Below are 14,342 nucleotides of genomic sequence, written 5' to 3' on the forward strand. Positions count from 1 at the left end.
AATACTCATTAATGTTGTAAATGTTTTAAAAATATCTTATTTTAATATTTCATTGCTTCTTATATCGTTATTTCCTTATTTCCTTTCCTCACTGGGCTATTTTTCTCAGTTGGAGCCCTTGGGCTTATAGCATCTTGCTTTGCCAACAAGGGCTGTAGTTTTAGCGAATAATAATAATAATAATAATAATAATAATAATAATAATAATAATAATACATCACTTGACGAAATCGCCATACTATAACCCCTCTTGAAAATAACATAAAACACATTACAGGCAATATGATCCTCTCTCTGGCACTCTCCGGAGAGTGCCATCTGGCAACCGCGTTGCAAGAAATCGAGTCTGCTGCAGACAGTGGCTGCACTATCCAACGCGGCAACGCCACCAGACGCATGTCAGAGACAGTCAGACTCGGAGAGACTCAGTGCCTCAGTAAGCTATCGACTTTTCACTCGCGCGGGTGTTCGTATCAAGCCGCTCTGGGGAACTTGTGTCTGGGCTTACGGATGTCTTCGGACGTGTGTGTGTCTATCGCCATCTCACCAGACGATACTGAGCAGCTAGGAACATCGGAAACCAACTTGAAGATTAAGGGATAATTTGATCAACTGAATTTTTGTTAATAATATCAACTTCCGTAAATTTTCCTGGAAATGACGGAAAAGGGTCACCTGCCAGAGAAGGGATTTCCCTACGGTTCATCGTCAGGAAACAAAGAGGTAAGATGATTTCCATTCATATGGTGAAATATCCATTTTCGAAAGATTATATGTTTTTTGAGGAGGAAAACATATCTTATTTTGAGGAGGAAAAGAAACGATAAATATTTTCACAATAGTCCCTTGACTAAGCATTTTTTAATCAATTGTGTGTGTTTCCTATCTTGCAAACGTTGCACGTTAAAGGTTAATTTGCTTGATTCAAAAAAATTTCACCCAGGCAAGGAGATGGCTTTACACACACACACACACATATACGTGTATATATATATATATATATATATATATATATATATATATATATATATATATATATATATATATATATATATATATATATATATATATATATATATATATATATATATATATATATATATATACTGTATATATATAATATATATACATATATATATATAAATATATATATACAAATATACATATATATATATAAATATATATATATATATAAATATATATATATATAAATATATATATATATATATATATATATATATATATATATATATATGACCCGATCTGGGTCGTATTGGGGTTCAAACCGTTTCTGGGAAACATGAATAGAGAGGGATTTCATGCACAAATAATAGCCGAGTTAATCATTTTACACATGCTGTATTCTCTTAAGTTCACATGGGCGCCCTTAATTATGATTACGTTACGTTACTAAGGAAAAGCCCTCAGAAAAATGGTACTCGGTTGGCACACATGTTGGCACCTGCCACTCATTACGTGACACACTCGCTAGACCTCCGAAACCAGACTGACGCCTATGGGCAATTTCCCCATCGCCCATAGATGGGCATCGCGATGCCTGATCAATGATTGGTTGTTTTGACCCGAAAGTCTCATAACAACCAATCGGGAGAGGTTTCGGTGACGCCAAGCTTACAACCGTCATTTTCATAGTGCCACCCAAGCCACAGCGTAACCGTCCTTCTCTAACAAAGGGAAATCCGTTAACACTAAACCACGATAGGCTCATCACTCCCTTCCCAGATTTTACGTCCCGTAAAATTCACACTTATCAGATTTTTTTTTCTCAAAACAATTTTTTTTCCTATCTTTTTTTTATGAAACTTTTCAATTTTTTTTCTTTTTCCCCACTGAAACAAAAAAAAACTTTCGTTTCTCTTTACATTGACGCTGAGTACCATCCTCTTCGGGTGCATGCAGAAATTAAAATTAAAAATCAAAATCAGAGGGCCGGTTGGCGTGTTACAATTGCAAGTTACACAAAGATGAATGTCACGCCCACAATAGGTCATACAGAAACACAAAATTCAGGTCTAATACATCATCACCGAAATTTGGAGCACAAAATCAGAAAAATAATAATGTTTTACCAACAGTTCCTCCAATGCAATAAAATTTCTATATGAACCGACAAATCATTATATACACAAAATAAAGAAAATGACAAAAAATTAAGAGAAATCAAAATGAATAACTTACAATCCCAGCACTCTTTGACACATTTACCATCATAAGAAAACCATTTCTAACACATCCGTGACACTGCAACAAGGAGCAAATCCAAACAGTGAATAATAACAAAAAAGAAAAACACTTATCAATAACCGAGCAATCTTATTCCTCCTGAAAACAAAAACATAAGTAATGATGTTCAATTTTCAACCCATGATTAGCAATTACCTGTAATAGCACCGAAAACCTCCACAGAGACAAATGAATTTTCTTTTCAAATACAGTACAACAAAATGGAAAAACATACATAAAAACATCGGTAATAGCAAAATTGGTATCAACACAAAATAATGAAATTTGAATTAATTTCAACATAAACATAAATGCAACAGAAATTTCTCAGTATGATGAATGATATACTCGTGATATGCTTAGAACAAAACCAAAAAATGGAAACAAAATTTAAAACATCTTTTCACAATACACTTGGAATGAACATACGTAAAAGAAACCTGATTTTTATGACCTCAATCACCTCGTGGTAGACATTATCTCAAGGCCCATGTCCTCTCGCATTCTCTCGTGCCCTAAGTATGGCACTGACACATGCTCGGGCCTCCTCCTCACTTTCCTCCCCCAAGTAGCCAGGTAGCCCGGGGTAAGGTGGTACCGGCTTATTCAAATACCACACCAAGTTGTCCTCTCGGACCGGACGCATATGCGAAAGGTGATACTCGCCTTTGGTCCTGGTCCGGATGTGTTGGATGACCGCCGTATCGGCTTTAATTTCTTTTACATGATACGGTCCAACATATGAGGCTTCCACTTTATGCTTCCTCGGTTTCAACCTTTTCAGATAGATTCTGTCCCCTATCTATATATCAGACGTTCGCGTTCGGAAACGCTGATCGTATTTCGTCTGATACTTCTCATTGGCCCTCAGCAAGTACTTTTGGGTTATCTGAAACACTCTCCGAGCCAAATTACACATCATCACCCGATATTGTTCTGTGTTGTATAATGGCAGGGTGTGGGGGTCCATGACAACGGTATACGGCAACACAGGGTCCTGCGCAAAAAGCATAAAAAATGGGGTATCCCTAATAGAGCCATTATATGCCGTATTTAGGGCGAACTCCGCCCACGGCAACATTTCCACCCACTGGTTTGGGTTGTCCCCTACAAAATACCTTAAAATATTTGTCACCTCTCGGTTATGGGACTCAACGAGCCCATTTGCTGATGGCCGATAAGAGGCGATAGTGAAATGATCCATTTTCATGATCTGGGTTACCCCCTTGCACACTTCATTCACAAACTCTCTACCATTGTCACTTATCAATGTACGTGGACATCCGTACCTCACTATGAAGGAGCACAACGCCTTCGCAACCGACACTGCGGTTTTGTCCACCATTGCATACGTGTGTGTGAAGCGTGTGAATGCATCTACAAACACACACACGTACTTAAACTGCCCGTCACCGGGGGGGAATGGACCCAGGACGTCCATATGCACTCTATTAAATTTAACAGGCACTATTGACCATGTTCTGGCCTTCGGGATCACATGGTTGTGGTTCCGCATAGTGTTACACACATGACACTTATTAATTAACCTAACAATGTCTTTCTTCATCCCTAACCAAAAAAATGACTCTCTGGCCCTTCTCAAGGACCTCTCTATACCTACATGTCCTGCGTAAGGACTTACATGAATTACATGGATGGCTTTCTCTATCAAAGAGGAAGGAAGAACAACGCGAGATCGGATATCTCCCGGTCTCTTCTCATATTTATAAAATAGGATATCGTCTTCGATGAAGAACTCATCTCTTCGCATGCGCAAGAAATCCGGAAGCTTGCTACTCGCATCTCTCACACACCTCTTGACCTGTTCGATCCAAGTTTCAGATTTTTGTCCAGCAACAAGCTCACCCACACTCCAGCCATACAAATCGACCACACACTCATTCACGGGGCATTCTCTCTGAGTTCCCCCCATGGAACTCCCAACATTCATATCCTCCGGACAGTTCTCGTCCTCTCTCTCTCTCGCACTAGAGTTGCCAAGATCTTCCCGTTTTCTATGCGCTCCTCCCACAGGTGCATTTGACCCCGAACTCTCCTGTTGTTTTTCCTTCCGCCTTGCCGACCTAGTTGTTACTGCCGCTATGGCGGTCCTGGAGAGAGCGTCTGCTACTTTATTTGACTTCCCCGCAATATGCTCGAAATTTACAATATCAAACTCTAACAACCACTCAATCCACCGAGCTTGCTGATTATTTAATTCCCCTTTTTTAAACAAGTCTCGCAACGGCCGATGATCTGTATTTATTTCAATTTTATGCCCAAGCAAGAAGTAGCGGTGTCTCTCCAGCATCCATAGAATTGCCAATGCCTCTCTATCGAAGGTACTGTACCTAACCTCTGGTCCCTTTAAAGCCCGTGAAGCGAAACAAATAGGCCTCTCATTCCCTTCATCATCAACCTGAGAAATGATTCCGCCGATCGCGATCTGACTTGCGTCGGTCGTTACCAAAAACGGCCGATCGAACCTTGGATAAGCCAAAAGTTCGTCGCTCGTGAGTGCATTCTTTAATGTCTGAAAAGCAGCTTTTTCTCTTTCTCCCCACTGAAATTCGGGCCGCTTCCTCAATGAATCTAGCGGTCGTGCTATGTGACCGAAGTTCTGTATAAACTTACGGTAATAGCCAGCGAGCCCAAGAAAACTGGCTACTTCCTTAGCGTTTTTTGGCTCTGGAAATTCCCTGATTGCAGCTACTTTATCGGCACAAGGCCTTAGGCCTTCGAGTGTTACTATGTGCCCCAAAAATTCTACTTCTTGTTGAAAAAATTTACATTTGTCTAAATTAATCTTCATCCCCTGACGTCTCAAGGCTTCTAACACTTGTATAAGATTTTTTTCATGCTCGTCTGCCGTAGCCCCAATTACAGTTATATCATCCAAATAGACAAAAACACTATGTCCTAATAATGAAGCTAATACAGACATCATCACACGAGAAAAATGGGCAGGAGCATTCTTTAATCCGAAAGGGAGATAATTATACTCAAGCAATTGATCATTTGCGATAAAGGCCGTTTTTTCTTTACTTTCGTCATCTAAGGGAATCTGGTGATACCCGGACTTTAAATCTAAAGTAGAAAAAAACCTGCTTTCCCTGACTTTAAGTAACAGTTCCTCAATAGAGGGCAAAGGGTATGCATTATCCTTGGTAACAGCATTTATCCTCCTATAATCTGCGCATAACCGAAAAGAACCATCCTTCTTACGAACCATCACAATTGGAGAGGCCCAGGGGACTCGCTTTCTCGAATCGTACCTTGATCTTTTAATTTATTTATTTCTCTTTCAATTGCCTCTACATGACAGACGGGAGTCCTATAAGGTTTAGAACGAATTGGGGGGGGACTGCCAGTCTCGATGTTAAATGGAAACTTAGTAATTCTCCCTGGGGTTTAATCTCCAACTGCAATTATGTCTGCAAAATTCTCTACAATATCTCCTACTCTCTTATAATAATTAATTGGGGTCGCTCCAATAGCTGTTTGACGGAGCTTTCTCAGCCTGTCCCCACCGGGACCTTGACCATGGAAAGACAAGGTCGCCAGTGTCCGTTCGGCTGTCACAAATGAACATAACTCAAGGTCGCAGACCGACTCAGTGCCTAAGTGGAACCACTGGGTACTTACATTTATAAAGGGAATTTCAACCTTTCCTTCGGTAACGGTGGTGACCTCTGGAGACATGAAATCCTGCCACTTTTGATGTGGTTTTACGTACACTAAATCACCTTCGCGCATTTCCGGTGCGGGTGCCACTGATAGGGAGTAGAGGGAGGAGGGGGGTATTGATTCACCTGCCTCCGGCCCGGCAGGAATCGCCCCTGCTATCCCCTTAGCAGTAAGGGCGACCCTAACTCGAGGCCGAGTTTCCCCCATAACGGGTATCTCTGTCTCTTCTCCTGGTCCCACTTTCCACCTTACTTCCAGCCCCTCCCCATCGGGGCCCCGTATTGTCACTTGTTTCTCCTTGATGAAATCGATTCCCAGGATAATGGGAATATCCCCCATATTTAATGTCGGAATGACATAGAAGGTATGGGTCACTTCTCGACCTTGAAGGAGGAATCGCTGTCTAACAATACGTCGGGTCATCAGTTTGTGACCCCCAGCCGTGTTCAACACCAGGCACTCCTTCGACGTTTGTATGGCATCCGTCGCCAAATGTTCTTCCATAAGAGATACGCTGGCCCAGGAATCAAGCAGAGCGCGTTGCACACCCGATCCCAGCTCTATTCTAAGAACGGGGACCGCATTCCTACTTGCATGTGTGGGAGCGGCGGTGGGAGGCGGCTGCTCTACCTCCCGAACCCCCTCTGGCACTCCCGGGGGAGTCGCGCTCGCTGGCCTGGGGGTATCCCTTACTGCTGGCTGGGGCACTGACTGGCCTCCCCCGACGTCACACTGGGGGGTGACGTTTGACTCCTTGGCTCTTCTGTCTTTGGTCCTGGCGGTTCGGACAGACGGCCCGAAGGACCCTTGGTCCCCACCCCGTGTCGTTTTCCCCTTCCTCTTGTTGGTGCAGGGGGAACGTGATCCCTTGAGCCGACGCCGTTTTTTGGACAGCTGTTCAGTAGGTGGTCTGTGGCATGGCATCCAAAACACCGCCGCTGCTCGACGGAGGGGCATACAGCCCGGAGGTGCCCCCTTCCCCCACAGTTCCAACAATTGCCATTCACTGCACCCCCACTTCTCGGACCTCTGCCTCTTCGAGGTCCACTGCTACGGGCACCCCCCCCCCTGGGAGGCTGTCGAAGCCGGCTGGGTGTCGGGCTGCCTCGACGTCTGGATTGCAGCTATCATGGATGTCGGCCACTGGTTCGCCCCTCCCTCTGCTCGTCGTTCCCTGTATACGCTCAGTGCTGCCTGTACGGTAGGAATGACATCGTACAAGGACTGCCCGGGAACTTGTAGGGCGGCCGTAACTGACAAGGGGAGCGCTTCCATCAGTTTCTGTTTGCAATATCTTTCTCGCCATTCTGGGTTCTTGCAGCCTTCCGGAGCGAAACTGTTTAAATCTCTAGATATCCGTTTGACGAAATACGAAAGGGATTCTCCTGCCCACAAGGTTGGCTGGTACTTCTGCCATAGGGTCGTCTTCTCAGTTTCAGAGAGGGCAAACCGTTTCAGGAGTTCGTTTTTGAAAGACTTCCAGTCCATTGGCCGATCCCTCCATCCTAGTATCTTGCCAGCTGCTGCTCTGGTTATCTTCTGGTTGGTCAGTATAATCCGATGTCTATCGGACCATCCTGCAGTAGCATCCTCTACGACCCCCAAGAAGGCTTCAATCGAAAAGTATCCCTCAGCGGGGTGGGAATCATTGAACTCGACAATCGGAATCGTTGGTACCAGAAGATCACGCGCTCGTACTGGTTCTATCGAAGGAGGTCCCGCGTCAATTTCCGACCGAGTTGAGGTTGTAATATCACCTCTATTGTTCTGATCTTTCTGCATGTATCTACGTATTTCCGCCATTTCGCGCATGAGTGTTTGTATGTATATCGGTGCGCCCGTTCCCAAAATCTCTCCACCGAGTACCGTGTCTACCATAGCTACAGAATTCGTTTCTCCCCTCGCTCCGCCATTGCCACTCGACGTCGAACTTCTCGTGTTAACCATTACCACTATTATCTTTTGTTTCCACTTTTTTGAAAATCTCACGTCGGCTAAAATCACTTAGCACAGACGTTAATCTGTTAATACCCCACACCTGACACCATTTAATATGACCCGATCTGGGTCGTATTGGGGTTCAAACCGTTTCTGGGAAACATGAATAGAGAGGGATTTCATGCACAAATAATAGCCGAGTTAATCATTTTACACATGCTGTATTCTCTTAAGTTCACATGGGCGCCCTTAATTATGTTTACGTTACGTTACTAAGGAAAAGCCCTCAGAAAAATGGTACTCGGTTGGCACACATGTTGGCACCTGCCACTCTTTACGTGACACACTCACTAGACCTCCGAAACCAGACTGACGCCTATGGGCAATTTCCCCATCGCCCATAGATGGGCATCGCGATGCCTGATCAATGATTGGTTGTTTTGACCCGAAAGTCTCATAACAACCAATCTGGAGAGGTTTCGGTGACGCCAAGCTTACAACCGTCATTTTCATAGTGCCACCCAAGCCACAGCGTAACCGTCCTTCTCTAACAAAGGGAAATCCGTTAACACTAAACCAAACACTAAACGACGATCGGCTCATATATATATATATATATATATATATATATATATATATATATATATATATATAAATATATAATATCCAATGGGGAAAACAACCAAGTCCTCATTTTGGCCAACAAAAGAAGGAAAGTAAAACCTATCGCAAATTTGAATAATGCTGTCTCATGTCTGTCAGTGCCCTTGTGCGTGTGCATATATGTTGCATTAAAACATTCCACTGCGTTTGCTTTCCCATTTTTCAACTATAAAAGCCAGAGGCTGACTTACCCAATCACCTTCCATTAGTTACATCTCTTCGTAGACGATTTTAATAACCCTAAGGTACCGATTCATGTTTGTTTAAAGCTAGAGGAAGACATTTAGAAGTGATTTACGTCAGCTTTTGTCAAATGTCAATCATTCTGTTTTCTTTTCCGGTTCATGAATGTTGTAAAGTGAAAGGGTTATATATATATATATATATATATATATATATATATATATATATATATATATATATATATGTATGTATGTATGTATGTATACACATATATATGAATATATACTTATATCTTAAAGTTGTGGTTTAGGATTAGACGAAAATTGCATTTACGTTTTTCAATTTAATACTTGGTGTCGACACGTACTTCGAATCACTGGTTGAACATTAGTTCAACAATGGAATTGCATTTTAATATTTTAATAAAAAGCATATGGCAGTATATTCTTAACATAAATCCACCTAACTATGTATATATACACATAAAAAAACACACACACATATATAAACAGTATATATATATATATATATATATATATATATATATATAGAGAGAGAGAGAGAGAGAGAGAGAGAGAGAGAGAGAGAGAGAGATGTAGTAGTAGGGCACTAGGCAAACGTCACTAGGGATCGAAGGAATGCTACAAAGATCCTCAAGTAATGCTTACAGTGCTCCGCGAGAGGTGGACCTTAGGTACAACCTTCCCTCTTACGAGAACAGTAAAGGCGCATCTGTAATCAATAAGGTTACCATTATGTCCGTTAGACAACGATCTTATCCGACCTGTTATTTTAAAATAATCGAAAGTCACAATAAAGAAATATCATTGACTAGACTGTTCAAAATTTGCAGTAAAAACGGTAAATTCCTGGCAACATTTATTGCCGGAATTTCATCGTTTTAAAAACGGATATATTGACGTTATGAGTGATATTAAGGTCACCAATCCGTAAAAGATAATAACAAAGTATATTAAAATTATGGTCGCCTGTATTTTACTGAAATATGGCTGAGAACAGTATATTTTTTACGGAGATTTTCCGATTAAAAATATTTTTTTTAACTGTACAGAGCACACTTACTGTCCCGAGTTGTCTGCAATGCAGTACCTAATAGAACTCTTGAGGACGATTGTGAACCTGTGCGAAGGTGTGTCATTGCAATTTGCAATTATCTTTAATCACGAAAGTCATGAAGATCCAGTGAAATGCCGAAGACGTGACTGATCGATTCATGAAATAAAAAGGGGGTGGATCCATCCTCTTTAATGGAGCCACTGCGTAGAGGAGGGGGGAGGAGGATTCTGGCGGAAAATACAGGGGCTTGGAACTCAGCAATCAAGGTATTTGTACATATACATGTATACATACACACAGATATATATTTAAATATATATATATATATATATATATATATTTAAATATATATATTTAAATATATATATTTAAATATATATATATATGTATATATATATATTTAAATATATATATATATATATATATATATATATATATATATATATATATTAAATATATATATATATATATATATATATATATATATATATATATATATATATATGTTTGTATGTACAGATATACTGTATATATATATATATATATATATATATATATATATATATATATGTTTGTATGTACAGATATACTGTATATATAATTAATTTTATACATACATATAAATTACATATAGTACTGTACATCTATGCATACACACAAACACACACACAAATACGATGTTCGTCATCAGGTGACTTTAGACACATTCGAACTATTGTTATAATTAAACGTAATCTAATCCTGGGTTACGCCATAGCCTCTGAGCCATGGTTTTCAGGTACACAATTCTATGTTTCTTTATTTCATTTCCTCAATGGGCTATTTTCCCTATTGAAGCCCTTGGGTTTATAGCGTCTTGCTTTTCTAACTTTGGCTGTAGCTTAGTAAGTAAGTAATAATAATACTAAAAATAATGATAATAATAATAATAACTCTCAAAACGTTTGAAAAGCCTTTGAGATGACTCCCTGACGTCATGAGCAAGGAGGTTAAATGGCGTGACGAATACTCGCACATGAGACTCAGTTTATTCTTTTATATAAAGAATGTTTAATATACAAAGATCATACCGGGAAGGGCGACTCTGTTCTAGCAGAAAACGAGGGGAGACTCTACCATCGGGCATCCAGAACCAACGAGGCGTTGACGCTGAATTCAGATAGGCCAACGACCAACGCTAGCCGATCGATGAACTCAGACTGGATCACGTGACGCGAGGTGGTTGTTGCACGTGGACACCTCTACTCGCCTCAGAGAGAGAGAGAGAGAGAGAGAGTTACACGTCCTTTTCAAGGCGTTTCTTCTATTTTTAGTAAGAGATCCGACTCAATCTTCTACTCCCTGTAAATATGATATTATTATTATTATTATTATTATTATTATTATTATTATTATTATTATTACTTGCTAAGCTACAACCCAGGAGGGAAAAGAAGGATGCTATGAGCCCAGGGGACCCAACAGGGAAAATAGCCCAGTGAGGAAAGGAAACAAGGATAAAGAAAATAATTTAAAAGTAATAACATTGAAATAAATATTTCTTATATAAACTACAAAAACTTAAAAAAAACACGAAGAAGAGAAATTAGATAGAATAGTGTGCCCGAGTGTACCCTCAAGCAAGAGAACTCTAACCCAAGACAGTGGAAGATCATGGTACAGAGGCTATGGCATTACCCAAGACTAGAGAACAATGGTTTTATTTTTCTAAAATATTAGAACTGATCAATGCAGTTGATAAAATCCAAATGTTAGTCAGTTATTAAATGTTAACTCTTTCACCGAATGGAATGAATGATAACATTTAGGTACCGCGTTCGAGTCTTGGACCAGACTTGAGGGATCAGGCAGGAACCCTTCCCCCCACCAAAAAATAAAAAAAAAAATAAAAAAAATAATAAGAATGGCATATCAGATACAGTCGATTAAGTTCACCACGTCACACCCTCTCTGCGCGGTGAGTTCTTGTTTTTATCGCCACCCGCCATCTCTGCCATCAATACCTAAGCTAGCTGTTTGGTTATTTGCCAAGAAGAAGGGTGTGGCAAGGTGCAGTTCCTCGGAGCGAGGTGTGTCAGGAGGTAATCCTTGGAGGTCGCACTTAGGGTGGAGAGAGAGAGAGAGAGAGAGAGAGAGAGAGAGAGAGAGAGAGAGAGAGAGAGAGAGAGAGGATGACAATTACCTCGTCGTTACAGTAGATACCCAGGGCAGCTCTCTCTCTGCCCTGGGTATCTACTGTAACGACGAGGTAATTGTCATCCTCTCTCTCTCTCTCTCTCTCTCTCTCTCTCTCTCTCTCTCTCTCTCTCTCTCTCTCTCTCTCTCTCTCTCTCCAGGATGGGAATGTGCTGGGGCCCGGAAGGCCAATCAGCGTTGAGGAAAACCCACAAGTTACACTATTAAGATGAAAAGAGGTCAGACAGTGTGATTGAAAAGGCAGGAACGGAGGTCAAGTAGAAGGGTAGCAAGTGGGTGCAGCTAAGGGTCGAATGGGCGCTAAAAAGATCCTCAAATAATGTCTACGATAAGGTGCACTGTTGGCACTTGGAGGCCCTAGTGCCATATCTATCTATCTATCTATTTATCTATCTATATATATATACATATATATAATAACAATAATAGAAATAATAATAACAATAATAATAATAATAATAATAATAATAATAATAATAATAATAATAATGTCTCCTCTATATAATACAGACCAAGTGTCTATATCTATCTATCTCTATCTATCTATCTATATATATGCACATACACACATATACAGTATATACATATATACACACGTATATATATATATATATATATATATATATATATATATATATATATATATATATATACATATATATATATACACACAAATATATGATTATATATATTTCTTTCCTGTCACGCTCAGGGGGAGAAAGACTAGTCATACCCTGGTAAGAGGGGATACCCAAGAGATCGGCTCGGAAACCACACTATCCCACAAATTGCCAAACCAGCGGGTTGTAATTAGGAAAGGGGGGAGGTGGTGGGAAGGGTTGAACATATGTTAGTCGTGTGTCTGCATATCTCTAAATATTTAGACCTCATTTTCTGACAGGTCACGTACATTAGTGATAACAATAGGTGATAAAGACTCGCTTGTGTATACTAAAACCGGTATTACGATATAGGATTAGTAGGTAATTCAGTTAATATTAAGTTTATGGAAGAAACTTCAGTACAAATTGAATGCGTAGCGTATGAAGTCCTGTTGAACGGAAGAGAGGGAGACGAGTATGTGTGTATGAGTGTTGGGGGTAAGTGACGTAAATGGTGATGAGTAATCTTACTCTTTTTACGTCCACAAGCAAAGCTGATGCTTAAGAATGAAGAAGAATTCTCTCTCTCTCTCTCTCTCTCTCTCTCTCTCTCTCTCTCTCTCTCTCTCTCTCTCTCTCTCTCTCATTCAACTTGGTTGGAGTAATTGTGTAATTTTTTATTGTCTTTTTTTTTCAATTCTTGTGGTTTAATACCTACACCCTACTGTATGGACATGAGTCGTGGTATGGCAATGAAATAAACTCCAACAGATTTAGCAGATTTTAAAACAAAGCCCTCAGAAGGATATTGGGAGAAAAATATCAGGATATGATTCGAAATGAAACTATAAGAGATATTACTAGAGTGCCATATGCAGATGAGATCAGGGTGAGGGGTAGATGGACATGGCTTGGGCATGCTCTTCGCACTCCCCAAAAGAGATTAGTTCACCAATCTTTCAACTGGCCTCCACAAGGCACTAGAAGAGTTGGAAGACCCAGGCCTACATGGCTGAGGATTATGAAGCGTGAAGTAGATGATGAATGGAGAAATACTGATTTGAAAGCTCAAGATAGAGACGACTGGCGAAATCTACCCGAGGCCCTTTGCGTCAATAGGGGTAGGAGATGATGATGATGATGATTGATTGATTGACTGATTTGAGATTTTCTAACATCCTTGATGATGATGAATACCTACACCAAAAATAAGTGCAGGTACCTTTCTAAAGGAAAACAATCTTTCCCACAACCATAATAAAAAGTAGACTTCCCCGAAATCCTTTACTTTATATTGATTAGAATTCCCCTAATCGACTAATATCATTATGTCAAAATCCCCGAAAAAAAACATCCTTCTCTTAAAGGTGAGTCCTGCACCATATCCTACTTTGACGGCAATCAATACACACGGCTCTCTAGTCATGCGACCCCCAGTCGCTGGCTGCACGTGAGTGCCTTCCTGCATGCGCATTGGGTAACAAAATTTTGAGAGAGAGAGAGAGAGAGAGAGAGAGAGAGAGAGAGAGAGAGAGAGAGAGAGAGAGAGAGAGAGAGAGAGAGAGAGAGATAGAGCTAAACTAATCATTTCCCCTGACTCAGAGCCTGTGACGTATATTACAAGGAGGATTTAATTCTTCGGAAATTATTCTTCCCTTGGGGGTCGTTTACCTTTCCTACAACCCTAGTTAGAAAAGAAAGATGCTATAAGCCCAAGGGCTCCAACAGGGAAAATAGCCCAGTGAGGAAATG

The 14,342-nt window shown here is 40.5% G+C and overlaps 1 protein-coding gene across 1 annotated transcript in view; it reads left to right on the forward strand.

The window, feature by feature from the left end:
- Window positions 1-364: 364 nt before the first annotated feature.
- The window catches only part of LOC137633192 (solute carrier family 2, facilitated glucose transporter member 5-like), an 82,923-nt gene continuing 68,945 nt past the window's right edge, over window positions 365-14,342 (forward strand). The window contains exon 1 of the mRNA XM_068365347.1: window positions 365-723. Coding sequence (XP_068221448.1) covers window positions 658-723 — 66 coding nt within the window. The 5' untranslated portion in view covers window positions 365-657. The remainder of the gene's footprint in view (window positions 724-14,342) is intronic.

Source organism: Palaemon carinicauda, chromosome 42 (genome assembly GCF_036898095.1).
Source record: "Palaemon carinicauda isolate YSFRI2023 chromosome 42, ASM3689809v2, whole genome shotgun sequence".
Lineage (NCBI taxonomy): Eukaryota > Metazoa > Arthropoda > Malacostraca > Decapoda > Palaemonidae > Palaemon > Palaemon carinicauda.